Source organism: Phyllostomus hastatus, unplaced genomic scaffold, assembly GCF_019186645.2.
Source record: "Phyllostomus hastatus isolate PE091 unplaced genomic scaffold, TTU_PhHast_1.1 phas_contig_38, whole genome shotgun sequence".
Lineage (NCBI taxonomy): Eukaryota > Metazoa > Chordata > Mammalia > Chiroptera > Phyllostomidae > Phyllostomus > Phyllostomus hastatus.
Genome location: NW_025333869.1, coordinates 28,387,382 through 28,414,014, shown reverse-complemented (window position 1 = coordinate 28,414,014; position 26,633 = coordinate 28,387,382). Strand labels below are relative to the sequence as shown.

General features: G+C 35.6%; 1 protein-coding gene across 4 annotated transcripts in view; it reads right to left on the bottom strand.

Moving 5' to 3' along the window:
- Window positions 1-1,266: 1,266 nt before the first annotated feature.
- The window catches only part of HERC4 (HECT and RLD domain containing E3 ubiquitin protein ligase 4), a 129,421-nt gene continuing 104,054 nt past the window's right edge, over window positions 1,267-26,633 (bottom strand). For 3 of the 4 annotated variants that reach the window (XM_045842334.1, XM_045842333.1, XM_045842335.1), the window contains 6 exons: window positions 18,685-18,851; window positions 17,981-18,047; window positions 15,449-15,531; window positions 11,305-11,488; window positions 3,260-3,362; window positions 1,267-1,940 (listed from right to left, as the gene is read on the bottom strand). In XM_045842334.1, the coding sequence (XP_045698290.1) occupies window positions 1,732-1,940; window positions 3,260-3,362; window positions 11,305-11,488; window positions 15,449-15,531; window positions 17,981-18,047; window positions 18,685-18,851 (813 nt within the window). In that variant the 3' untranslated portion in view covers window positions 1,267-1,731. Of the gene's footprint in view, window positions 1,941-3,259; window positions 3,363-11,304; window positions 11,489-14,077; window positions 14,205-15,448; window positions 15,532-17,980; window positions 18,048-18,684; window positions 18,852-26,633 lie in introns of those variants that run through there. The other variant, XM_045842336.1, reaches the window with a different exon arrangement.

Sequence of the window (26,633 nt, the reverse complement as noted above, 5' to 3'; positions counted from 1 at the left end):
TATCAGCTTCATAGCATACTGAGGTTACTAAAGAACCAAATAGCACCTGGTACACACATAGGTTTTTTTGATGTGAATAATCACTATCTTCAAGGAAAGGATGCACAGGGAAACAGCATTAATATGAGGTACATGGAATAATTTTCATAGGGAAGAATGCCATTTTGAGGAAAATTACCTTAGGTGAAAATACTGTTTTAGGGCCATCTATCTAAAAAGACATAGATCACCAGTAGAAGTTTTTAGGTTAGACTACTAGAAAGTACAGATCCACAATCTCTTCTCCAAAAATCCTGGGCTCATTTACATTTTGGAATTATGAATGTTAAAAAATCTTTTAAATCACATATATTATGGAGCACCCCATACAGGTCTGAAGCAGCATTTAAATCAAAGACAAGTTATCACATTAATAGTGCCACAATAAAATGTGCAAACAATCCCCTTTAGTCCCATTTAATACCATAAATAACTAACAATTCAGACCAGGTTTTCCTATAAAATGAGACATGCACATTTCTTTCAAGAGTTGTTTTAGATTTTGAAATTATAGCTATAAGACCTGGGGACCTCTATAAAATAGCCAAATTTGTATGGGGATGGAAATAATCCAAAATTTAAGAGACCTTCCCTGAGACATTACTCTTAAAGAATTGTGAATCTTGTATGAGAACCACTGGAAATTTAATTATTAAACCAATAAATCTTTATTATTTGAACAGTTTTCACAGCATATTTTTATAAATTTAAAAAATAAATATTTGCATTATAGCAGAAAGTCACATGTGTTGCATCAACTTACAATTTAATGACAGGAGATAACTAAGCATCAGCACCATAAAATTGCTAAGATTTGTTTCTTAAAAATTCAAGGAAATAGTTCTAAAGCACTGAGAATTCTGACTACCTACTAGTCTGCAGCATCAATAGTTTTGAAACCTATAAGCCAGTGATTGGTTGTCAACAGTAGCCAATGTTTTTCTATTGCTGGCAATTGTAGGACAAAGTTCTTCCATTACTAAGTATTAGGTTTTCTGATAACCTCCCATCTCTCACAACAGGAAAGAACTACAAGTTATTTAGATAACTAATATCCATAATTTAGGTTTGCACAAGGACATTTATTCTAGCGAAAAAGCAAAGATTGTTCTCACCATGCTAATTTTTTTTGCTTTTAAAGCTCTTAGAATAAGATTTAAATCATAATTTTTAACCCTTAAAAGTCAAAAAGTCAGTTCAGTTCAATTACAACCATAGAAACTGTACTGGTATCAGAACATAACTATTTTATTACAAAACTTAACATTATTTACAAAATGAAAAAATAATCAAATGACTATTGCAGGCCAAGGTTAACAGTTTTTCACCCATTGATTGAAGAAAAATCAAGCAATATTTCCATGCACTCATACATCAGATCATTTGTGAAATATGCAAACTCTTAAAATTCATGTTAGTAAAACTTCAATGTATTCACAATACTTGAATGTTTATTGGTAGCTGGCAAAAAAAAATCCATGGTTCTGTACAGTAAGTTTAATATTAACACAATTTGTAGGTCTCCTTTATTATTTCTTGGCTTTCATGAATAGTTATAGCACTGAACATTTTGCAAGTAAGAATTAAAATAGTGCCACCCTCTGTCACCTCACTGAAATCATTCCCCACAAGAAAAACACAACTAGTTTAATGCTTTTGCAGTAAACTGAACAACTAGTTATAATGCCAAAGTTATATTAAACTGAAGCCTTCATTGTGATCAATAGCTTGGATCAGTTTAGAGCGTAGAGTTTCTTTTTCTGTATATTTTGGAAGATCCAGAAGATTAAAACAGGTATGTGAAACTGGGAGATATTCCTCACCACCTCCTGTTGACTGGATGACTAGTTTTAGACTCTTCATACCAAGAATAGGAATGCGATCACTACCTGTCAAAAATACTGCCAAGAAAAAAAAAGCATTTCAGCCAACCACTTTCATTAAAAAAAAAAAAACAAAAAAAACAGTATATACATGTATGTATGTTATTTTCAATGGTCACTATAGCAAAGCTTTCCACTGACATTTGCTCTAATGTGTAAGCCTACCTCCAGAATTGGAACATAATTTTGTGACATAGCCACACAATATTTTTCTAAAAAGATGTTTAATAAATGATGAATGAATGACTCTTGTCCCTGACAAAAATGTTTTGGGAGTTTTGGGAATAGCTGTTCAGAACTAGTTTATAATATAATCAAATACAAAATGTAGTCTGGATTATGATTTTCTGTTTGTTCTGACAAGTCATTTTTTTTAAAGATTTTATTATTTTTTAAGATTTTATTTATTTCTTAGAGAGGGAAGGGAGATGGAGAGAGAAAAACATCAATGTGCGGTTGCTGGGAGTCATGGCCTGCAACCCAGGCATGTACCCTGACTGGGAATTGAACCTGCGACACTTTGGTTCGCAGCCCACGCTCAATCCACTGAGCTACGCCAGCCAGGGCTAGATTTTATTTTTAAAGAGAAGGGAAGGAAGGGAGAGAGACATTGATCAGTTGCCTCTTGAATGCCACCAACCGGGAACCTGGCCTGCAACCCAGGCATGTGCTCTGACAGGGAAGAAAATCTGCAACCCTTCAGTTCACAGGCCAGTGCTCGAGCCTATAAGCCACACCAGTCAGGGTGACAAGTCATTTTTAGACAAATATTTGTAACTGACAGAACTCATACCACATAAGAATGACTTGTCATCCTTAGAATATGCAAAGTAATTTAACCAAGATTCTCATTTCAATTGTCAAGAAAAGACTGACAAAAATACTCCTGCCAATAGCAGGAGTATCAAAGGGGGCATATTAATGATTTAGATTACATGAATTCTGACAGCTTTATTTAAAAATGTGAAATTTTAATTAGTATACAGATTTTAATAGATTTTAAAATGCAGACTTATAAGAACCAAGTCCTGCAAATGTTCCATTTTCTACAGAAATTCCCAAATTTTTGGTGCAGAAGTAGAGAGAAAATGAATGTAAACTCAACAAAGAAAGATCTTTTTCTAAAAGGAATAATTCCAACCCTAGTATATTGTAATCAGTATTACACTTTTCATTTGAAAGAACCGATTCTATTCTGAAGGCAAAATAAAACACTGTAAACAAGACTGTGGAATAATACTATAAAAAAACCTTATCCACCAAAGTAAATCAATCTCCTATGGGACTGACTTAATATTAGACTGCACTCTCACAAAACAATGGTTAGAAATACTTACACAGAAATTGTTTTTTCTTTTCCAATGGCAATTCATGAAATACTTCCCAAAATATTTTTATTGTAGGATGTTCTGCCCAATACTCCCCTTTGTATTCTGTATTCTAAAAGAAATACATTTTTATTAGTATTGAGAGAATATTAGTTTTGAACCTGAAAAACTGGTTTCACTTCCTTGGCACATAAACATTGTCCATTTGTTTGAGCTCCTCCAATTCAGCTGATTGCCTTTATTTCCTGGGCATTTTGTGATTGGGAACTATTAGTTCCAGGGGAAAGAAGAAAATACTGGGTTGACCAAAAAGTCCATTTAGTTATTTCTGTAAAATGACATATTTTCCATTTTCACCAATAACTACTGATTTGAATATTTTGAGTATTCTGGCTATCTCCCTCAGTTGATTGCTCTCAATGTCTCGATTTGATCACAATCAATATCAACTGGTCTACCCAACCGTGGGGCATCGTACAAGGAGCAATCTCGAACATAAAACTTCGCAAACCACTCCTGACATGTTCAATCAATCACGGTGCCTTTTCCATACAATGCATAAATCTTTTTTTGCCTTTCAGTTGAATTTTTACCTTTCTAGAAACAATAAAGCATAACATGCCAAAAATGTTGAGCATTTTCTTCCATCTTCAATGTTAAAATGGCCACACAGGGTGTAGGCTAGGGGTGTCAAACTCATTTTCACCGGGGGCCACAATCAGCCTTGTGGTTGCCTTCAAAGGGCCAAATGAAATTTCAATTCCTTAACAGGAGTAGTTACCTTTGTACAGTCCTAAAATTATTTCGGCCCTCTGAAGGCAACCGTGAGGCTGATGTGGTCCCCTGGTGAAAATGAATTTGATACCCCTGGCGTAGGCAGATGCGGCTCATCTCTTCACACAACCATATCAAAATTACATCTAAAATACAGAACCACCATCACTCAGGAATGTCAGAAATCGGGCTGAATGGAAATCTGACAACCACGGAATTAAAGAAACCACATCCATCCAAACTGGAAGAAGGGGTGCAGACAAGATATGGGCTGATCCCACACTCACGTGAATAAAAATTTGGGAGGGATATCTCAGGAGCAAGGAGTCCCAGACCCACACCAGGTTCCCCCAACCCAGGATTCCAGTGCAAGGAAGGTAAGTCCCCACAACTTCTGTCTGCAAAAACCAGCAGGGATTAAGTCGGGGGGAGAAACTTCTGGAGTCTCAAGCAGTTCCTCCTAAAGAACCCACACACAGTCTCACCTACTCAGACTCAACTCTGAGCTCCAGTTCTGGGGTAGCAGCTTGAAAGGAACCAGTGATACACTGGGAGACACTGAAGTGTCTGGCATCAAGGTGAGCAAAGACCCCTGTTCCTTTGCCAAACCCTCCCCCAACTCATGTGCAAGCTGGTGCCATATCTAAGGCTCCATCAACCTGGCTAACACTGTCCAACCTTGGAGATCAATGAAGGTTCTGCCCCACCCAACTTACAGGTCGACCCAAGCTGCTGCTTCACATGAATGGCTGGTCTTGGCGCCTAAATCCTATCAAACAAGCAACAGCTGGCGTCAGTGAGCCCTAGCAGCAGCCACACTAGATTCACAGCTAAGTGTTGTGTTGGAATCTCCAAGCCCAGAACAAGTAGCAGCCATCTCAGATTGCTATACAGCTCAAGCAGGGTTGAACTTGGCCTGCACACCCCAGGAAATCCCAGGGCCAGTGTACCCAGTGGATAGCTACAGACCACAGTGAAGCACCACCACCCTGCCCTGCACAGCTGATCCCCCACAGATGATGGAGGATGGTGGTCAGTGGTCATAGCCAGTCCTTGCAGCTGACTGGCCTGGATAAATCCCTCAATGACCTGCCAACAGCAGCCAAGGCTCAACTACAAGAGGAGGGTGTACTCAGCCCACGTGAAGGGCACTCCTCAAATACCCAGCTTTGGTGATAGAGGAAGCTGTGCCACTGGACCTATAAGACACCTACTACATTAGGCCAGACTACAAGACAAGGAGTCAAAGCAGCTCTACTTAATACACAGAAACAAACACAGGGAAGCTGCCAAAATGAAGAGACAAATAAACATGGCCCAAATGAAAGAACAGATCAAAACTAAAAAAAACAAAAAAACAAAAAAACAAACCAACAAAAAAACCCCCCACCTAAACAAAAGGGAGATAAGCACTCTATCAGATGCAAAGTTCAATAAACTATAAGGATGCTCAAGGAACTTAGTAAGGACCTCAGCAGCATAGGAAAGATTCAGTCAGAAACAAAGGATACACTAATTGAAATAAAGAACAATTTACAGGGAAATAACAGGAGAGTGGATGAAGCCAAGAATCAAATCAATGATTTGGAACATAAGGAAGCAAAAACAACCAATCAGAACAAGAAGAAGAAAAAAAACAGGATAGTATATACAGCCTCTGGAACAACTTAGAGGTCCAACATTCATGTCATAGGGGCGCCAGAAGAAGAGAAAGAGCAAGAAACTGGAAATTGACATACAAGTTCAGGGAGCACAGAGAGACCAAATTATGATGGATGCAAAGAGGCCCATTCCAAGACACATCATCATTAAAAGGCCAAAGGTTAAAGATATAGAGAGACTCTTAGAAGCAGCAAGAGAAAAGAAGTTACCAGAAGGTTGCCAAATGGGTAGGGGGGAGACGGAGAGTGGTGAAGAGGTGAGATTAAGAAGTACAAATAGGTAGTTACAGAATGGCTATGGGATTGTACAGTAAAGTACTGGAAATGGAGTAGCCAAAGAACTTATACGTATGATCCATGGACATAAACAACGGTGGGGGGATTTCCTGAGGGAATGGGGGGCACTGGATAGAGGGTACAGGGGGAAAAATCAGGATAAGTGTAATAGCATAATCAATAAAATATGACTTAAAGAATGGCTACATAAAAATTCACCAATTTTGACAAGATTTTTAAAAATGCACCCTGATATCACAGCTGTCACAATATAATCTAACAAAATTGTTTTGCATGAAGTTAAAGATGACTAAGTGCTACTAGAGCCATCTTACAGAAAAAGCAAACCAACTGTGGCCAACCCAATGTGTATGAATCGACAGAAATGTCGTTTCCACCAGTTCAAGGAACATCACAGGATTGTATTATCTCCCAAAGTAAATATCTAAAGGAAAAACTAGAATTACACAAATATTAATGGGTTATTAAAGTTCAATATTGAATTAATTACTTGTGGTAATTATAAAAATTTTTCTTTTCCTATATTCATGAAGAGTCAAATTCATTACTTTCCTTTCCATCTTCCCTCAAAAAAGCAGTGCTAAGAACACCACTAATGAATTTTCTGTGGTGGTCAGTTTCCAAGATGACCTCACAAGGTCTTTTCCTCCTGCTATTCATGCCCTGGCGCATTGCCCTCCACACTGAATAGACCTGACCTCTGTAATCATTAGGATGTTGGAGAGCTAAATGACTTCTGAGGCTAGATATTGAAAAACTGTGACTTCAACCTCTTTTTGATCACTTCACTTCGTGGAGACCCAGTTGCCATTTTAAGGACACTCAAATGGCCCTATGGAGAAGTTCATGGTAAGATACGGGGCTTAGCTAACAGTAAACTATCTTGAAAGGGGAATTAGGGTCAATCAAGCCTTCAGATGGCTAAAGCACCGGTCAATATCTGGACTACACATCTCATGAGAGGCCCCTGAGCTAAAACCACCCAGCTAAGCCATTCCTGAAATTCTGGCCACATAAACTGTGTGAGACAATAAATGTCCACTGTTATTTTTTGTAATTAAAAAAAAAATTGTTTATTTTTTATAGAGGGTAAAGGAGGAAGAAAGAGAGGGGGAGAAACATCAATAGTTTGCTTCTTGTATACACCTTGACGGAGTAGAAGGGGGTGAGGTGTGGTACTGAACTCACAACCCAGGTGTGTGCCCTGACTGGGAACTGAACCAGCAACCTTTCACTTTCTGGGACAACGCCCAAACAACTGAGCCTCACCAGTCAGGGCCAATGTTATTTTTAAGCCACTAAATTTTCAGGTAATTTGCAGCAACTTCTTTAAAAAATATTAGCACTAAGGAAACAAGAGTCATAGGGAGGAAAGAGAATTAAGTCTATACTGGGGAGTGTTTTTTAAAAAATCAAGCCAGAGCTGCTTTAATTTTTACTACTTAGTCAGCAAGTACCTTCAGAAACATCTTTCTTTTTACTTTGTCCATCAGGCTAATTTCTATTTTTCCTTTGGAGCTCAGATCAAATGTCACCTGAATCGTTCAAGAAATACTAAATGAATTTTAGCCAAAGTCTGGGGCCCTGGAGAAACTGCAGTTGAACCAAGTCCTTACCTTTTGAAAGTTACCATTGAGTAAGAGGCTTCCTAGATTTGTGTAGCCCAGCTTAGGTTCCTGATATACCATTCAATAAAACTCTATTCCTCTGTATTTATCACAGTTCAACAATTTAATGTTTCATATTCTTATTAGAGGGCAAAACCCACATGTCAATATGAATACTGCTGTCCCCCTAGTCTCATGCAAAGTATTAGGCAGCCAGCAATAGTTCAAAACCTGTTTGCCAATGGGCTTCTTGAATTTTGGCCTCTAGTTGTAGCCATGATTATCTCAATAACAATTTTTGAAATCTACAAAATACTTGCTAGGAATTTGCAGAAATTTAATTTGGATAAATGGCTTGAATTATAGAAGTTACTATATTAACTTCTTTGAATTAAATTCTGTAAGCATGTTAGTGGGGAAAAAAAGGAGGATGGCTAGTTTTTTTTTTCTTCCAATCTCAACCCAAGCACATGTATATTGATTTTAGAGAAAGGAAGGAAAAGAGGGAAACATCAAGTGAGAAACATTGATTGGCTGCCTCCCATACACACCCTATAACTGGGCACTGAAACTGCAACCTAGGTTTCACATATCTTGCCATGTATAATATGCACCTTTTTCGCCCAAATTTTTGAGGGAAAAAATAAGGATGCGCATTACACACAGGTATAATGATGACATAATCCATGTATGATGTGCACAAAAATGCAGGCACGCATTAAACATGGCAAAATATGGTATGTGCCCTGACGGGATCAAACCTGCATCCTTTTGGTATACAAGACGACACCCCAACCCAATGACCCGGACCGGGCCAGGGCGAGGATGGCTAAAGATTTTTCCCTTTTTCTTAAACCTCTAGGTGATTCTGGAGAACTGTGTACATAGTCCTGATGAAGACAGAGCATTTGAAGTCACTAAAATTATAATGAATCAGAAGATACACAATGGAAAAATACAAAGTATACTAAATATAAGAATACTGAAATAGATTTAAAAACTACTGTCTCATTGAGTGAATACTTCCATGAATTCTATCAGGCAAGGTTTTAAATAGTTCTAGGCTATGGGAACACAGCAGGGAACAGAGACAAAAAATCCTGTGTTCATGGTGCTTACATTATAGTGAGGGGTAACAAGTAACAGACAGTAGAGACAATTAAGTCAAATTTTAATGAAAAACAAAGCAGGAGGGGGGTTGGGGGATGGTGAAAGGGTACAGGGGATTGAGAAGTACAGATTGTTAGTTACAAAACAGTTACAGGGATGTAAAGTACAACACAGAGAATACAGTCAGTAACTGTATATGTCAGGTGGGTACTTGAGAAATCGAGGGAACACTTTGTAAAGTATATGATTATCTAACCAGTATGCTGTATACCTGAAACTAACACAAAATAATACTGAATGTAAACTAATTAAAAAATAAAGTGAAATAATAATAAAGCAGGGAAAGGAGACAGAATGTGTGTACATATGCTACTTTAGGTTAATTATCCAGTGAAGGTCTCTAAGAAGGTATAAAGACACAAAGAGCGAGAACCATTTGGAGTTATCAAGGTGAAGAGAATTCCAGGTACGTGGAATAGCAAAGAGAAAGGCCCCAAGACTGGAATGTTATTGGAGGGTTGTTCTAAACTCAGCAAAGAAGCCAATAATGCTAAAGCAGAGTAAGTTAAAGAATAATAGGGGATAAGACCAAAGGACAAACTGTAGGATCTAAAGTGTAATGAGAGGCAATTATATCGTTTTCATTTCCAGGTGCCTGGAGGTAGGATCCATGTCTACTGGGAATCTCCATAGAGTTCAGCTTTCTTCTTTCTTTTAATCAGATCAATTTATCCCTCAAAAGAAATCTTCATTCCTTTCCTGGAGGACTTAAGCCTGGGTACCACCTTTCTGAGTGCCACCCTTAGTTCTACCTCGTTCCCCCAGGTTCTAAAGCCTCTCTCCAGAGTTGTCTTTGGTTGGGTAGGAGAGGGAACACAAAGGGTCCAGTAATTCCTTAAATTAGCTTTAAAGTAATTCTATTGCTTTTAGTTCAACCCCACATCCCTGCCATTACAGCAACATGAAATAGGCTGCATCTTGATAACTCTGTCCCTCTAAAGGTTCGCAATTCAATCTTCTTTCCTCTGGGTCACTCATAAATTCATCCACCTATTTCCCAAAACTACTTTTTCTCCTGTTCACTGTTTTTTTAAAAATTTTCTTGGTCTTAGTATTTCTATTTCTATTCCTTCACTGTCATTCTAGGGAGATTCTGGGAGTGAGCAAAGACAGATGTGTGTTTATTCCATTATATCCAACCAGAAGTCCTAAATTTTTTTAAATTAAAAAATGTATTATATGAATTATTACACAGTATAATTGATTTTTTCTGGGTGTGTATATATTTTTATGACCTTTAAACACATGTAAACATTATTTATGTAACCACCACCACCAACAAAGAGGGTATTAGAAGAGTTCCATCATCTTACAGAATGCTCTTGTGTAACCCCCTGCAGTTACACACTCCTTTCACCCCTCACTTCTGTTTGACAGTTTTGTCCTTCCAAGAAAGTCATATAAATGGAACCATACAGTATGTAATCCTTTGAGACTGGCTTCTTTCACTCAGCATTAGGACACTGAAAGTCATCCCAGCCAATGCCTATGTCCATAGTGCATTCCTTTTAATTGCTCAATAGTATTCTATTGTGTGCATATACCACAGGTTGTTAATCCATTCAACTACCAAAGGACATCTGTCCGCACTGTTTCCAGTTTTTGACTTGTTTAAAAATTTCTAAAAACATAATGTTAGGAACATTGTGGTATAACACACCAAACATAAAGTTTATTCTCCTTACCCTTTTAAAGCATACAGTTTGGGAGCAGTAAGTACATTTACACTCTTGTGCAACCATCACCACCATCCATGTCCAGACCTCTTTTTATCTTGCAAAACTGAAACTCTGTACCCATTTAAAACAACAACTCCCTATTCTTCTCATTTATAGATTTTTATTTTAAAGATTTTATTTATTTGTTTGTTTTTAGGCAGAGGGAAAGGGAGGAAGGGAGGAAGAGAAACATCAATGTGTGATTGCTTCTCACGTGCTCCCCACTGGGGACCTGGCTCACAACCCAGGCATGTGCCCTGACTGGGAATCGAACCAGTGACCCTTTGGTTGTCAGGCCAGCGCACAATCCACTACGCCATACCAGCCAGGGCTATTTATAGATTTTTGTGTAAACATAACTTAATATACCTAGCACTGGAACTGGTAGGCCATGTAGTAAGTATATGTTTAACTTTATAAGAAAACTGCAAACTATTCCCAAAGTGGCTATAACATTTTTATTCCCACCAGCAATGTATGAGAGTTCCCAATGTTCTGTGTATCTTTGTTGTCTTAGTATTTTATTTTTTTCATGTTAGCTACCTTAACGGTATTAGCTTTCAGTTTTAGCTGGGGCTCTCTATCCAGCCCCTGTCATAGATGATATTTTTCTATATAAACACCATCAATACCACAAATATGAAAATGCTATCTAAATCATACACAATTAAAACACATGCATTGCAGAGTAAAAGTGTTTTCCTATAATAGGGGCAGTAACAGTGTAAAATGGAAAACAACAAATAAGACGACAAAAATTCTATCAACAGACATGTTTTCCTTTTGCCTTTCCATTGAAACAGTATCACAGATGTGTTTCCCCCTACCTTCTCTAGTTCCTTCCAATCATAATTTGTGTTTCCAATAACCATTGCTTGTAGTTCATTAGGCTGGAAGAGCTGAAGGACTTTTCCTCCACAGACTTTATGAAAGCCCGTATGAAAAGCATCAAATAAGGAAGCCACCGATTTATTGAATATGTAATCCACATAAGCATCAACAAACTCCTGCCTAGAAATGAAAAATCACATATGCAAAGAATATAAAAATCATTTTTAAAGGAGAATACATATTGTAGTCTTATTAAAACTATGAGTGATCCTGTCCTTTTTGATACTTATCCACAAAACTGATTAAGTATGAATAGGGTTCAAAGGGAACAAATTCTTTTTTTTTTTTTTAAATATTTTATTTATTTATTTTTAGAGAGGGAAGGGAGGGCGATAGAGAGAGAGAGAGAGAAACATCGATGTGCGGTTGCTGGGGTTTATGGCCTGCAACCCAGGAATGTACCCTGGCTGGGAATCGAACCTGGGACACTTTGGTTCCCAGCCCGCGCTCAATCCACTGAGCTACGCCAGCCAGGGCTGGAACAAATTCTTTATAGAGAAGTTTATAATTCTTTCTATACAAAAATCTAGTATATCTATGAGACATGTAGACTTATCAATAATTCACAGGCATTCTTAGGCTATTCTTAAGTGAAACATGTCATTCCCTAATAGAAAGATAATGCAAATGGTTATCAAAATAATTTAAAAATAGTCACTAATTATTTACAATTTATATGCATCACTCCACATGCATCCCTAAAAAGAGCAATCTGTGAACTGAGAGCTTTAGGAGTCAAGCTTTTTGACATACTACATGGTCTGTTTCCCTTGGGTTTTAAGAACTCTGGGAAAAAACTTATTTTAAAAACTCAACACCAAGGGGCAAAATTAAGCATTCCTTTAGGATAATCATTAGAGATAACAAGCGCAGCTTCTTTTCAAATGTATGTATGTGTATATACATACATGTGTGTACACACACACAGTTCTGATGGGTTTTTTGCCTTTTGTGATACAAAAGGAAATGGCAAAGAAAAAAGAAAAGTCCCTTAACCCAGTAATTAGAATTACAACTTTATTCGATTTTGTTCTGTTAGCTACAAACACTTTATACAGCTATCTGGTCAAATAAATAATGAGAATGGGTACTAGAGGATTTTAATATTTTACAGTCTTATCTTCCAAATTAAAAAGAATGATTCTACAAATGGAAATACTGGTAACTTTAGTCATCTACAGATGATTTTCTTAGAAAATCATAATTCCAAACTAAATTTACAAAGAGAAAAAAGGGTTAAAGGACACCATTGCAAAATATAAAATAGATTAGGTTCTGATGAGAAGAAACAATTTTGTAATGAATAATCTTATAATTCACCTAATTAGAGAGTCAAATTTATCTATACTAGTTACATCTCTTAAAAGTCCCTTAAGCAAAAAAGATTAAATTGCTTTATGTGCTAACATTTTTGTCTCCAACACTTTCACTATATAAGTAGGACTGGTAGTACAAGATCAAGATGCTTTCAATTATTTTAAGTATGTAATCTACGTGAAATAATAATTTAGAAACTTAGAATTAGTCCAACACTAGAGATTTTAAAAAGCTAAAAAATCTTTTAAAATCATAGTAAGTTTTTCAAAGCCAGTATTAAAAAAAATAGCTAGAAAACCTAATTGTTTCACATTATTTTAGAAACAGCTTCATTTTTATCAAAGTAAGATATATATACAGTTAAAAATGTCAAACAGTAATAATTCTAACAGCCAACATTTACTGAGCACATACATGTGCTAGGTACTGTTCTAAGCATCTTAAATTTATTGCCTCATTTAATCCTCAAAATTACTCTATGCAGTAGGTACCATTTACCACCCCATTTTACAGAAAAGGAGACTAGGGCAAGGAAACATCAACTACTAAATTAAGGAGCAGAATCATGATTATAATCATTGGGATGAAATTCCTGGCAATAGCCATTAAGCTATTAAAATTATAACCAAATTGAAGAAAACAAAGCAGGTCTCTGGTCCTACACCTTTCCATCAGAAATTCCTGTTATTCAAAGGCAACTATTTGTTAACTCTTTCTGCTATTCCTCCTGGTATTTACCTTCAAACTTCCACAACACAGTTCTATTGTTATTCTTTGACCTTTCAAATTGAAATAATATCTAAGAACTGAGTATCTATTGTGAAAAAGTGAGGATTTACCTTTTTTAAAAATATTTTTAAATTTATTTTTAAACAGAGAGGAAGGAAGGGAGAAAGAGGGAGAGAAACATTAATGTTTCCTTGCCTCTCACGTGCCCCACACCAGGGGACCTGGCCAACAACCCAGGCATGTGCCCCGACTGGGAACTGAACCAGCAACCCTTTGGTTTGCAGACCTGCACTCAATCCACTGAGCCACACCAGCCGGGGCAGGATTTACCTTTTATTTAATTGCCCTACTCTCACCTTGCCTCCCAGAAGGTTCCCATTATAACTATTTTTGGTTCAATCTTCCTTGTTAACATTTTTATTATAATAAATATTATTCACAATTAAGCTACAGAGTATTCAGTGGTTACCTTACTTTTCTTAAAAACAACTTTTGTTTCCCTTAGTTCACTACTTCATCCCCAACTTCAACAGAATTGTTGACCTCCTCTGGACTCATTCAAATATATTAGGTAGCATCAACTGCATTTTTCTCCTGAAGACAAAACATCCTGAAGCCCTCCACCCTCTTGTTCTAACCCAGATTGGTACTCCTTCTACATACTGCTGTTCCTGCAGAAGGAATCCTCTTTGCCTCTCTCCTATATTGGATCCTATTTTGGGGGATCCTATGTCTTCCTTTTTCTTGGTTTAATTGCTTGTTTGGGTAGAACACATCCTCCAGTAACTTCCTGAGAAAAATGCATTGGAAGGAAATTCTCTGAGACTCTGCATGTATGAAAATGTTTTTATACATTCACACACTTGATAGTTTCAATATAAAATTCTAAAATAAAAATCATTTTCTCCTAGAATTTTGATCTTCTACCTCTAGTGTCATTCATTAGTAGTCTGTTATTCTGACCCTAATTCTTTGTATATGGTCTGTTTTATCCCCCCCCCCCCCCCCGCCGCCACCACCCACCACCCCAGAAGTCTTTTTGGGTCCCATTTTTCCAGAATTTTCAAATTTCATGTACTTTGCCTGGTATGTATCTTTTTTTCACTTCCATGTTTTCAATCTTAAAAGGAACTTTAGGTCTGGAAAATTTTTCAGTACCATTTCTTTGACAAATTGCATTCATTCCATTTTTAATTTTTAATAGTACCCATATGGATGCTATTCTTATCATTTTGAGGATACCGATTTCACTTTCTTCATCCTGCACTATTTATGTTTACTTGAAATTCTTTCCGATCGTTTTGGTCTTTCCTTAAATGCCTAGTGAATTTTGGCTATCCATTCACATTTAAAAGTTAGGCATAATCCTACTATATATTGTAGGATTCTTCCACATAGGAATGTAAGAAAGAACTGTAGACTCCCAAACTCCCTGTTTTCAGTTCAGTCACTTGTCCCTGGCTGCATCTAACAGCCCTCAAACCCACAGTACCTTTACTTTAATCTCTCCAGAAGGTAAATTTCCAATCTTCTGCTCAGGTCAGAGAGGGGAAGTTTCCAGGCTACTAATGTGATAAAGGAAATGGGTTTCTAACTGCTGTTTTCAACAGCTAATCTATCTGTTTCCAGCATTCCCCCACAGCCCATTCACTTTCTAACATATTTTTCACTCTCAATTCCAGAGTCTTTATTCTACAATATGACCTCGATGCCTTCTTGGTTCCTCGCAGTCCATCTTAGTTATACCTGCCTCTAGTTGGCTAAAGTTAGTTACCACTGTCTTCTGGCTTCCAAAAATGTGTTTGCTGTTTTCTCCTCTTTCTTCTCTTCTTGTTGTTTATGGTCTTTTTAACCCTTTATTAATATCTTGAAGGGATTTCAGGAGCAAAAGGCAAATTACTTCCTCACTGATCATTAAAAAAGTTAAGTTTTATCTGAGTAGAAACTTAAGGTTGTGACACATTTCTAAAAACAGAAAAAAAAAAAGCCTCCTGAATCTTATTACTACCACTGATGCTGCTACAATTCACTTACCGATTTTGTTTGTTAACAGCTGTGTCTGCACCATTTAGAACCAGCTCTTTCACTTCTGTTGCACCAAAGTTTTCAACTGTGATCTATTTAAATTTTTAAAAAAAGTCAATGTCAGACCCAAAATTTATTAGATTATTTTAATAACCTATTATTATAGTCTACCTTTCCCTCATTAAATATAAGAATAAATGAGGTAAAATTCTCCTACTATTAGCTTACTGAATTCTGTATGAAGTCATATCTACAAATTTTCATCTTCTCTAGTAGTTTGAAATCCTAGCAAGACTAAATAACTACAAATTACCAAGTGTTTGGTTAGCGAAGAATAGAAAACTGAGTGTTTATTGTGCATAAAACTTTAGACTGGTCATTACAGGAGTAAAATATTAGAAAGTTTGTTTTCCTTGGAAAAGTAATAGAATTCAAGTGTCAGAATGCATTCAGCTCAGACCAGCTGTGCATTCTCCCCACTGGAATGCTGCTAGTCCCGCACTCCTCCTATTGGTCCTGTTGCCTGCTTGGGCACAGGTGATTTTTCCAGTTATGCCATTAATTTGTTTTATAAAGACAGTTGGTTATTTTGAAACTTTTTATTTCCCTTGCTAACTTTCCTATAAATATTACTATTCCACCTTTGCATCTTTTCTCTATTTCCTCTTTTTGGAATATTATCTTCTTCTATTAAAATGTTTTTTAGTACTTGCTATTTAAAAAGCACTATAGTGGGAGTGAGATGATAAAAGATAAATCCCTGCTCTGGAGTTTACTATCTAGTAAAGGAGAAGAAATGGGATGTGTAAACAACTCATAATAAAATAAATGCTATAATAGAGACATGAACAAAATGCTATCAGTCCACATAGAAAAGAAAACCTATTTCTGACTGGAGAAGCATGGAAGATCTTGAGGAAGACGTGTCATTTGACAAGCATCTATAAGAATGAGCAAGGGCTGTGAAAAACTGGGAAGGGTGGAATTTCCAACTGAGCATATAGATTGAACAAAAGGAAAGATCTGAAAGTCGGTATCAAGTTCTGAAAAATGTATGGAGCTAAGAACCAGGAAAGTGGGGTATGTGAAAGAAAACTGTGATATGACAAAACTTGGTATGAATGGAAGAATACAATGAAAGTTAGAAAGGCAGATTACAAATGTCTTTGAAGCCCACTCTAAAGCTATTATTCAACAAGCAATAAAGAGCCACTAAAAATCTCTCCAAAGAAATGGAGAGATGTTTTAATTACGATTAAATGGGAATGTTTTAATTATGATAGTTCTTGGATATACTAAGCATTCACAAACTCAGTGATTGATAAATTAGAAATTAAATTGCTTGAAAATCAATGTTTAAGTCAATTGAGATAATTAATAAAGATTTAAAGACAACTTATATGCTTATAAGTGAATTAACTGAACAAGGGAATCAAAATTTCATAGTTACAGAAAGAATAAGTCCAGGGAATATTTTTTTCCTTCACATAAACAATTACTGAGATAAATTTATTTATCTTATTTATTTTACCTTAAACCTAACCAATTTTCTTAAAATTGTACCATGTGCCAATTCTTAAAAAGATCAAAGAATAGATAATTTTTTATGAGGGGGTACATAATTTTTTTGGCAAATTCTATGAGCAGAATATGGTATCTTTTGTCAGCTTTGACCGTAAGATTATAAAGAGAACTGTTCAGGAGGAAAACAAACAAATATGCAAATAAGGTTTTTAAAAAGGCCCCAAAGGTTTTATCTTTTTCCAAGAGTCTAATTTATAACATTCAAATCATTCCCTTCTGAACTGCCTTATCATAATCCTTGATTTTTTTCTTCTTCCTTAATTGTCAACTAGTCTACTTTTGCCAGATCCTGATTTGTCAACAGCTCTGCAAGTGACTGGATTAGTTGTTCAACATTCCTTTCACTAAATTAACACATTTCTGCATCTTTTACAAGATCTGCAATTTCATTTTCCAAATAATACTTCGATGTATGTGCATTTCTATTATGTACGTCAGCCAACAGTAAGAAAGGCAAAATGGGCCAAGAAACATGTTAATGTGAAGCAGAAAGGGTATCTGGGTGGAAATTCATCTTTTAAATGGTAAATTCATTAGTGAATATTCTCATGTTACAATAATCTCTGCTTCTCTAACATTTTTGTAATTGCAGACTCAAAAATGAACACTTGAATAAAGATGACCCCTATATTTGTAAGGATGTTTAGCATAATGATAAGGCACATAGGCTTTGAAGTCACAGAGCTGGGTATAAATACTATCTCTGACATGTAATGATTGTTTTCAGTTTTCTTCATCTGTAAAATAAGGATAATAATACCAATTTCATAGGATTGTTATGAGGATTAAATGAAATAATGCATGTACCAGGACTAGCATATCGATAATGCTCAATAAATGTTAGCTAAAGGGTTCTTGAAGAACTCCATCCATCAGAATAAAGAAATGCCATACGGCACAACTGTTAAACAAAAGGGATGATGAATAATCAGACTACCCTATGGCTTTCCATCTTACCGTAAAATTAAGACAAAATGTTTCCTCAACATTATCTTCTGGATAATCCAGTAACTGTTGCATGCTTCTGCAAAACAAAAAAATGTTCCTTTTTAGGTAAAACATTATTGGGTGTTTGGACTATTTTGCTTATGAGTAAGCACATAATTCACATTCATTTTTGATAAAATTCTTTTATTAATTTGTACTTTTCTATTTGTTTCAGTATGGCAGATGTACGATAGCAAACTGAAAAATGATGCTGAAGGTAAAATAATCATTCTAAGACTTTTATCTCTTCCTCAGTATACAAAGGCCATGTATCCACCCACTTTCATCATTTGTCCTTATTTATATACAATTTTTATTCCATTTTATGTAATAAATAAAAAGATATTTTACATATTCCAGTTAGGCATGAAGGCGATCAAGGTCCAAGTATATCATTTAACTACTCTCAGGGAACACCTTCCTAAGGCTCAATACTTTGAGATTCACCAAGTATATTGTTAAACCACTAAAAATTTAGCAGATGGTTTTATACCTCTTAAGTTTGTCAGTAGAAAATTTTGGATCAAGTAACACATTGGGCTTTCCTTCATTAGAACAACTTTTATTTTGGCAATTAAAAAAGAACAACAAAATATAATTATTCCTAAAAGGAAAGCTTTCTATATATATTCCTTGTTTCCTAAACCCCACCCTTGCCACTTTTTACAACTAACCTCCCAACATCAGGCATTAGTTCTTTCAAATCATCCAGGGATGGCTTCTTTTTTAGCAGTTTCTTATATAAAGCCAAAGGAAAATGGAGGTCCACAATAGTAAAATTATAAATTGCTAATCCACAGACAACACCAATCAAATGGAACAAATCACTGTCTTCAAATGTCTAAAAATATAAGGAAAAAAAGTAAATATGTTCTCTAAGTTCGAAGAGTAAATTTTTTTTTATTATTACAAAAACAAATACATGTAATAGAAAATTTGGAACATACAGAAAAAGTAACGAGTAATAAGAAAAAAGTACATTCTCATTCCTATGTCCCTGGGATACATCCCTGTTAGTATTTTTGTACACCTTCATCCAATGTGTTCTCTAGACAAAATTAAAATCTAGCTGAGATACTATACATATAACTAGCCTTTTCCCCAGAAATATAAATATTTCCATATCATTAAAACATTAAATTAATAAATATTGACTGAACTTTTTCTGATTTAATAAACATTCAAAATAGGGAAAATAAAAAAGCATGAAACAACTCAGAAACATTTAACAACATTTCAATTTATTTTTATCTACTGTAAGTTCAGAAAAATAATATTAACAAATATTTAAGGCTTTCTCATTTTTCTACTTACAAGTATTTTCTTACATCATTAAATATTCTTCCAGAATGTGATTTTTAATGGTTGCATACTATATCATACAAAAGTACCATGGCTTGCTAAAGTAACTATTTTACTGTAACTGACCATTTAGATTCTTCTTTTTCTTTTTTAAGATTTTATTTATTTATTTTTAGAGAGGGAAGGGAGGGGAAGAGGAGGAGGGGGGAGAGAGAGAGAGAGGGAGGGAGGGAGGGAGGGAGAGGGAGAGGGAGAGAGAGGGAGAGACAGACAGACAGACAGACAGACAGACATCAATGTGCAGTTGCTGGGGGCCGTGGCCTGCAACCCTGGCATGTGCCCTGGCTGGGAATCGAACCTACGGCACTTTGATTTGCAGCCTGCGCTCAATCCACTGAGCTACGCCAGCCAGGGCTCACTATTTAGATTATTAAAACACTGAATACAATACTTGTTCCACCTCTCTCCTCATCTTTAGAGAATACACAGTCACAGAAAAGTCTGGAGGTGTGCCAGTTAAGAGAAACAGTTGTTTTAAGTAGATCTGGGGCTCCAGATATGGCTCATTCACCATCTAGCTTCAGTGTTTTCCAATATAAAAGTATTATTTGTATCACATGGTGGTTGTAAAGATTAAATGGGATAATGTTTATAAAAGGCTTTTACTGCACTTCCAAAAGCACATAGACAAGGCTTAATAAATGTTTGTTATTCTAACTAGTTAATAATACTTAAAATAAGACAAGCATCATTTTTGCATATATTTTGGTCCATAGTTTGGAATATTTCATTAGGAGAACTTCTCATTGTAAGGAAGAATTACAAAGTGAAAAGGTTTAACATACTTCTAAACTGTTTTCCTTCACAACTGTTCCAATTTATACTGCCATTTGTAGCCCAGGAAAATGCCTATCTTCCTATATTTTTACCTACATATACACACTATAAAAACACAAACACATATATAACACATGTTTTTATAAAAATGACTTTAGTATATATTTTTGACTGTTAGTGATACTGAAAATTAGGGATTTTTGTGTGCTTGTAAACTGCCTCTTCATGTACTTGGCTCATTTATCTTTTCATGTTTTAGTGTTTTCTTATATATTTGTACTTTAATTCTTCATATATTAGGGGCATTACCACATGTCACATTTGTTACATATATCCTGTCATAAGCTTTTTATGGTTGTTATGCATAAATTTCATATTTTTTAGTGTCAAGTTAATCTTTTTCCTTTGTGATCTCTAACAGTGCACTTAAGTGTATAAAGTCCTTTGTAAGTAGGGAAGGCTGCCTAATGTATTACTATCTATCTTTTCCTTTAAAATCCCTTTAAATGAGAATAAAGGAAGATAAATGGCAAAAACCCTTAAGAAGAAAAACAGAGGAGAGTTTTTTGTTTCTAAATCCTCTGTTCACTAGTGGGAGGTGGGGGGAGAGAGAGAGATCAATGTGAGAAACATTGATCACTTGCTTCCCAAACATGCCCAGACCTGGGATCAAACCCACAATCTTTTTTTTTGGTATATGGGATAACACTCCAATCAACTGAGCCACCCAGCCAGGGCTGGGGAAGGTTTCAATAGCACCAAAGAGATGTTAATATATCAAAATATAAAGAAATAGGTAAATGGCCGGTAAGTGATTTGGTAAAGCAGAAAAACTGCAACAGTAGCTTGTAAGAAGAAAGCCAATGAAAAACAAGCTAATAGGTACCACAGGCTCAGGAATTGGAAGTACCAATCAATATTTGTAAAGTCAGAGGTAGCCCAGAAAGCTTAGGTGGTAAAACATAAAACTCTGAAAGTCAAAGGCATTAGAGTGGGACTGAAAGTAGGAGTTTGGTAGAAAGCTTTTGCCACTTCTGGAGAAAAGGAACAAAAGTCTGAATCTGAGACAGCTGATGAAAGGGATCAAATAAAGGTCTATACAGTGACCAATAAGAACCCTGGCTTTTCTTTCCAGTTATTGCAAACACTACTATAAACACTGACAGTCAAGGCTACAACTTTTCTTGAACATTCACAGGTTAAAAACCTTCACATGCTGACATTTAAGGGTTCCCCCACTTGATCGCTCTGAATAACACCTGTAAATCATTAAGCAGATAACTATAAACATAAAGTACCTAGGTAGCTTTCCAGTGTCACACTCTTTAAGGGTGAATAAAAAGCCAAGGATTGCAATAGAAAAGACAAAAGAAAACTGAAAGTATAAAAGGTGCTTTGGAAAACAAACAAGAAACTGTGTTAAACAAAAAAGTGTCCAGTATTCAACAAAAACTTCTTAAGCATGCAAAGAAAATAATGAAACACAGTTCACAGGAAAAAAAGAAATGTAAACTGCCCTTGAGAAAGTCCAGATATTGGACTTATGAAATGAAGACTTCAAATCAAGTATCTTAAATATGCTCAGAGAGCTCAAGAACCATAAAATAAAATTTAAAAAACCCCAGAAACTAAAGAAAAGCAGGATAACAAGGTCTCATCAAATAGAGAATATCAATAAAGAGATAGAAATTATAAAAAGATACCAAATAGAAATTCTGGAGCTGAAAAGTACAATATCTGAAATAAAAAGAATCACTAGAGGGGTACAACAAAAGAACATTTGAGCAGGCAGAATAAGAAATCAAAAAACCTGGAGATAAGTCAATTCAGATTATCTATTTAGAAAAATAATAGCATAAAAAATGAAGAAATATGAACAGAGCCTGAGAGACCTGTGGGATACCATCAATTGTACCATCACACAAATAGTAGAGTTCCAGAAAGAGAGGAAAGAAAGAGAGGGAAAAATATTTGAAGGAATGGTTGAAAAATTCCCAAATTTGATGAAAAACATATATCTAATATACAAGAAGCGCAACCAACTCCAAACATGAGAAGCTTGAGATCCATACCCGTGCACCTTATATTCAAAGTGTTGAAAGCTAACTATGAAGAGAGTACGGAAAGCAGCAAAAAAGGAGCAACTCATCACATAGCAGAGCTTCTCAATGACATTAACAGCTAATTTTTAATCAGAATCCAGGCATATGAAAACGCAGTGGAATTACATATTTAAAGTGCTGAAAGAAAAAAAACTGGCAAGTAAGAATTCTATATCCAGGAAAATCTTACATAAACAAAAAAATGAGGAAGTTTGTTGCTATTAGACCTTCACTACAAGAAATGCTAAAATTTGTAGGGTGAAAGGAAAGGATGCCACACAGTATCCCAAAGACATACAAAAAAATTAAAGAATTCTGGTAAAGGTAGCTACAAAGGTTAAATATAAAAGTTAATGTAGTATTATTGCATTTTTGATTTGTAACTCTATGGTTTAAAAGACACACATAAACTAATGCTTATATAAGTCTATATTAATAGGCACACAAGACAGAGCTGTTCTAGAATCAGCTCTGTATATTGTACAATATTGCTTCAATAATTGTATATTATTTAAGCAAAGTTGATATTAATTCAAACTAGACTTTTAAATTTAAGATGTTAATTGATACCCTCAGAGCAACCACTGAGAAAGTAACATATATATACAGAAAAGAAAATGAAAAGGAAATCAAACCAATACACTAGAAAAAACATCAAACACCAAAAAAGAGGCAGTAATGGAGGTATTGAAGAACAAAGAAATATGACATAGCAAATGGCAGAAGTGCTTCCTTATCACCAATGACTTTAAATGTAAATGAATTAAATTCTGCAATCAAAAAGTAGAGACTGGGCCCTGGCTCATGTGGCTCAGTGGACTCAGTGCCAGCCTGTGAACCAAAGGGTCGCTTGGTTTGATTCCCAGTCAGGGCACATGCCTGGGTTGCAGGCCAGGTACCCAGTAGGGGACATGTGAGAGGCAACTACACATTGATGTTTCTCTCTCTCTTTCTCCCTTCATTCCCCTCTCTCTAAAAATAAATAAATAAAATCTTAAAAAGAAAAAGGCACAGATTGGCAAAATGGTTTTACAAAAGAAAACAAATCATGACTCAACTATATGTTGTTTACAAGCCTCACCTTGTGACAGGCACAACTAGGTTGAAAGTAAAAGTTTGGTAAAAATATATTCCATGTAAATAATAACCAAAGAGAATTGAGTGAAAAAAGACTTTAAGTCAAATATTGTCACAAGAGGGAAAAAAACAACAAATTGATAAAAGTGTCAATTCATCAAGATATAACACTTACATACAAAATATACGTAACAATACAGCATCAAATTTATAAAGCAAAAATGAAGAAAACGGAAAAAAAACTGAAGAAAAATACAGTTCTAAAGTAACAGAAAGCTTTAATACGCCACTTCCAGTAATGGGTACAATCACAAGATCAGTAAGAAAATAAAGGACTTAACACTATAAATCAATTAGACCTAACAACTAGACAGAACACTTTCCAGGACAGATCACATGTTAAGTAGCAATAAATCTCAATAAATTTATAAAGACTAAAATCATTAGGCCCTGGCTGGGTAGTTCAGCTGGTTAGAGCACAGTCCTGATACAACAAGGTTGTGGGTTCAATCCAAGGTCAAGGCACATATAAGAATCAACCAATGAAAACATAAATAAGTAAAACAACAAACTGGTATACCCCCCCCTAAAAAAAAAAAGAAGACTTAAATCACTAAAAATATCTTCTTAGACTACAATGAAATGCAATTAGAAATCAGTTAACAGAAGGAAATATGGAAAACTCACAGAGAATTCACAAAGATGTGGAAACTACACAACACTCTTAAACAACAAATGGGTCAAAAAGGTATTACAAGGAAAATCAGAAAATACTTAGAGACTAATGAAAGTGAAATCACAACACACACAAACTTATGGGATGGAGGGAAAGCACTGTGTTTCAAGAAAAATTTATCCAAGGAACCACAAAAAGAAGAGCAAATTAAGCCCAAAGGTAGCAGAGGGAGAAAATATAGGTGGCTCTCTGTATCTGAGGGCTTTCCATCTAACCACAGATTGAAACAGTGTTTTTGATCGGTGATTAAGGATCTGCGGATATAGAGGGCTAAGCTATATGAATTGGTCTACACCATTTTATATAAGGGACTTGAGTGTCCACACATCGTGGCACCCACAGAGGTCCTGGAACCAATCTTTCTTGGATACCAAGGGATAACTATAATAAAGATTAAAGTGAAGATAAATGGCTGGTGTAGCTCAGTGGATGTGTGCTGGCCTGTGAACTGAAAGGTCGCAGGCTCGATTCCCGGTCAGGGCACATGCCTGGGTTGAGGGCCAGGTCCCCAGTTGGGAGCGTGTGAGAGGCAAATCTCTCACACATCAATGTTTCTCTCCATGTCTTTCCCTCTCACTAAACATAAATAAAATCCAAAAATAAAGTGTAGAAAAATTAAATAGAGAATAAAAACAATACACAGAAGCAATTAAAACCAAAAACAAATTCTTTTAAAAGAGCAACAAAAGTAACAAATCTTTTAGCTAGAATGACCAAAAAAAAAAAAGATGACTCACTTTACTAAAATCAGAATTGGAGGTGGAGACATTACTATCAACCTACAGAAATAAAATGAACAGTAAGAGAATACTATGAATAATTGCACGCCAACAAAATAGGTAATCTAGATGAAATACACAAATTCCCAGAAACACATAAACTACCAAACAGATGCTAGAAGAATTAGAGAAATCAAGGAAGGAAAGAAGGAAGGGAGGGAGGGAGGGAGAGGGAAAGGAAAAGGAAAGAAAAAAGAAAGACAACTAAACAAAAAACCCCAAAGCCCTGGCCAGATAGCTCTGCAGCTGGTTAGAGCATTATCCTGATAAACCAAGGTTGGGGGTTCCATCTCCAGCCAGGGAACATACCAGAAGCAATCAATAAATGGAACTGAAAAAATGAATGTTTCCCTCTCTTTGCCCTTCCCTCTCTCTAAAATCAGTAAATAAAAGAGAATAATTAAAAAAGAAAAAAATCCTATTACAAGAAAAGAAACTGACTACTCATCAAAAACCTTCCAAAAAAAAAGTAAAGACTGGGGCCAGATTCCACCAAACCTTTAAGTAGGAATTAACACCAACCCTTCTCACACTCTTCCAAGAAATGAAAGAGGCGTCAACTGTTCCTAATTTATTCTATGAAGTCAGCACTATCATGATACCAAAACCAAAAACATCACATACATAAAGAAGAAAACTACAGACCAGTATCCTTTACAAATAAGGATGGAAATATTTATCATCAACAGAATAGTAGCAAACCTAATCCAGCAGCATATGAAAAGGATTACACATCATAATCAAGTGAGCTTTATTCCAGGAATGCAAAGTCATTGAACATATGAAAATCAACCAATGTAATATATCACATTAATGGAAGGAAGGAAACTATATGATCATCTCAACTAACGCAGAAAAAGCATATGATAAAATGCAACACTTTCATGATAAATATATTCAACAACTGGCTGGCGTAGCTCAGTGGACTGAGCACAGGCTGCGAACCAAAGTGTCGCAGGTTCAGTTCCCAGTCAGGTCACATACCTGGGTTGCAGGCCACGACCCCCAGCAACCGCACATTGATGTTTTTTTCTCTCCCTTTATCTCCCTCCCTTCCCTCTCTAAAAATAAATAAATAAAATCTTAAAAAAAAAAAAAAATATATATATATATACATTCAACAAACTAGGCATAGAAGGGAACTGTGTTAACACGATGAAAGGGTTTTATGAAAAAATCCATAGCTAACATCCCACTCAGATCAGGAACAAGAGAGAAGCATGCTCACTATTACCACTTGTATTCAACAATGTATTCAAAGTTCTACTCAATAGAAAGAAATAGAAAGAAATAAAGGTATCAAAATTGGAGAGAAAGAAGTAAAATGAAATCTCCTGGATTTGTAGATGACATGATCCTAAATACAGAAAACCCTAAAGAAGCAACAAAAAAATTGTTAGAGCTAATAAATGAATTCAGCGAAGTTACACAATACAAGATCAATACACAAAAATCAGCTGTATATCTGTACACTAGCAATAAACAAACCAAAAGTAAAAGTAACAAACAATCCCATTATAAGAGCATCAAAAAGGACAAAATACATACAAATTAATTTAACCAAGGAAGTGCAAAATTTATACACTGAAAACTACAAAATACTGCTGAAAAAAATCGAAGATTTACATAAATACAAAGACATCTCATGTTCACATACTCAAAGGCAATATTGTTAGGATGGTAATACTTCCCAAAGTGATCTAGAGATTCAACATATTCTTTATCAAAACCTCAATGGTCTTTCTTTAGCAAAAATGGAAAAGCTAAAATTCATAGAGAATTGCAAGAGA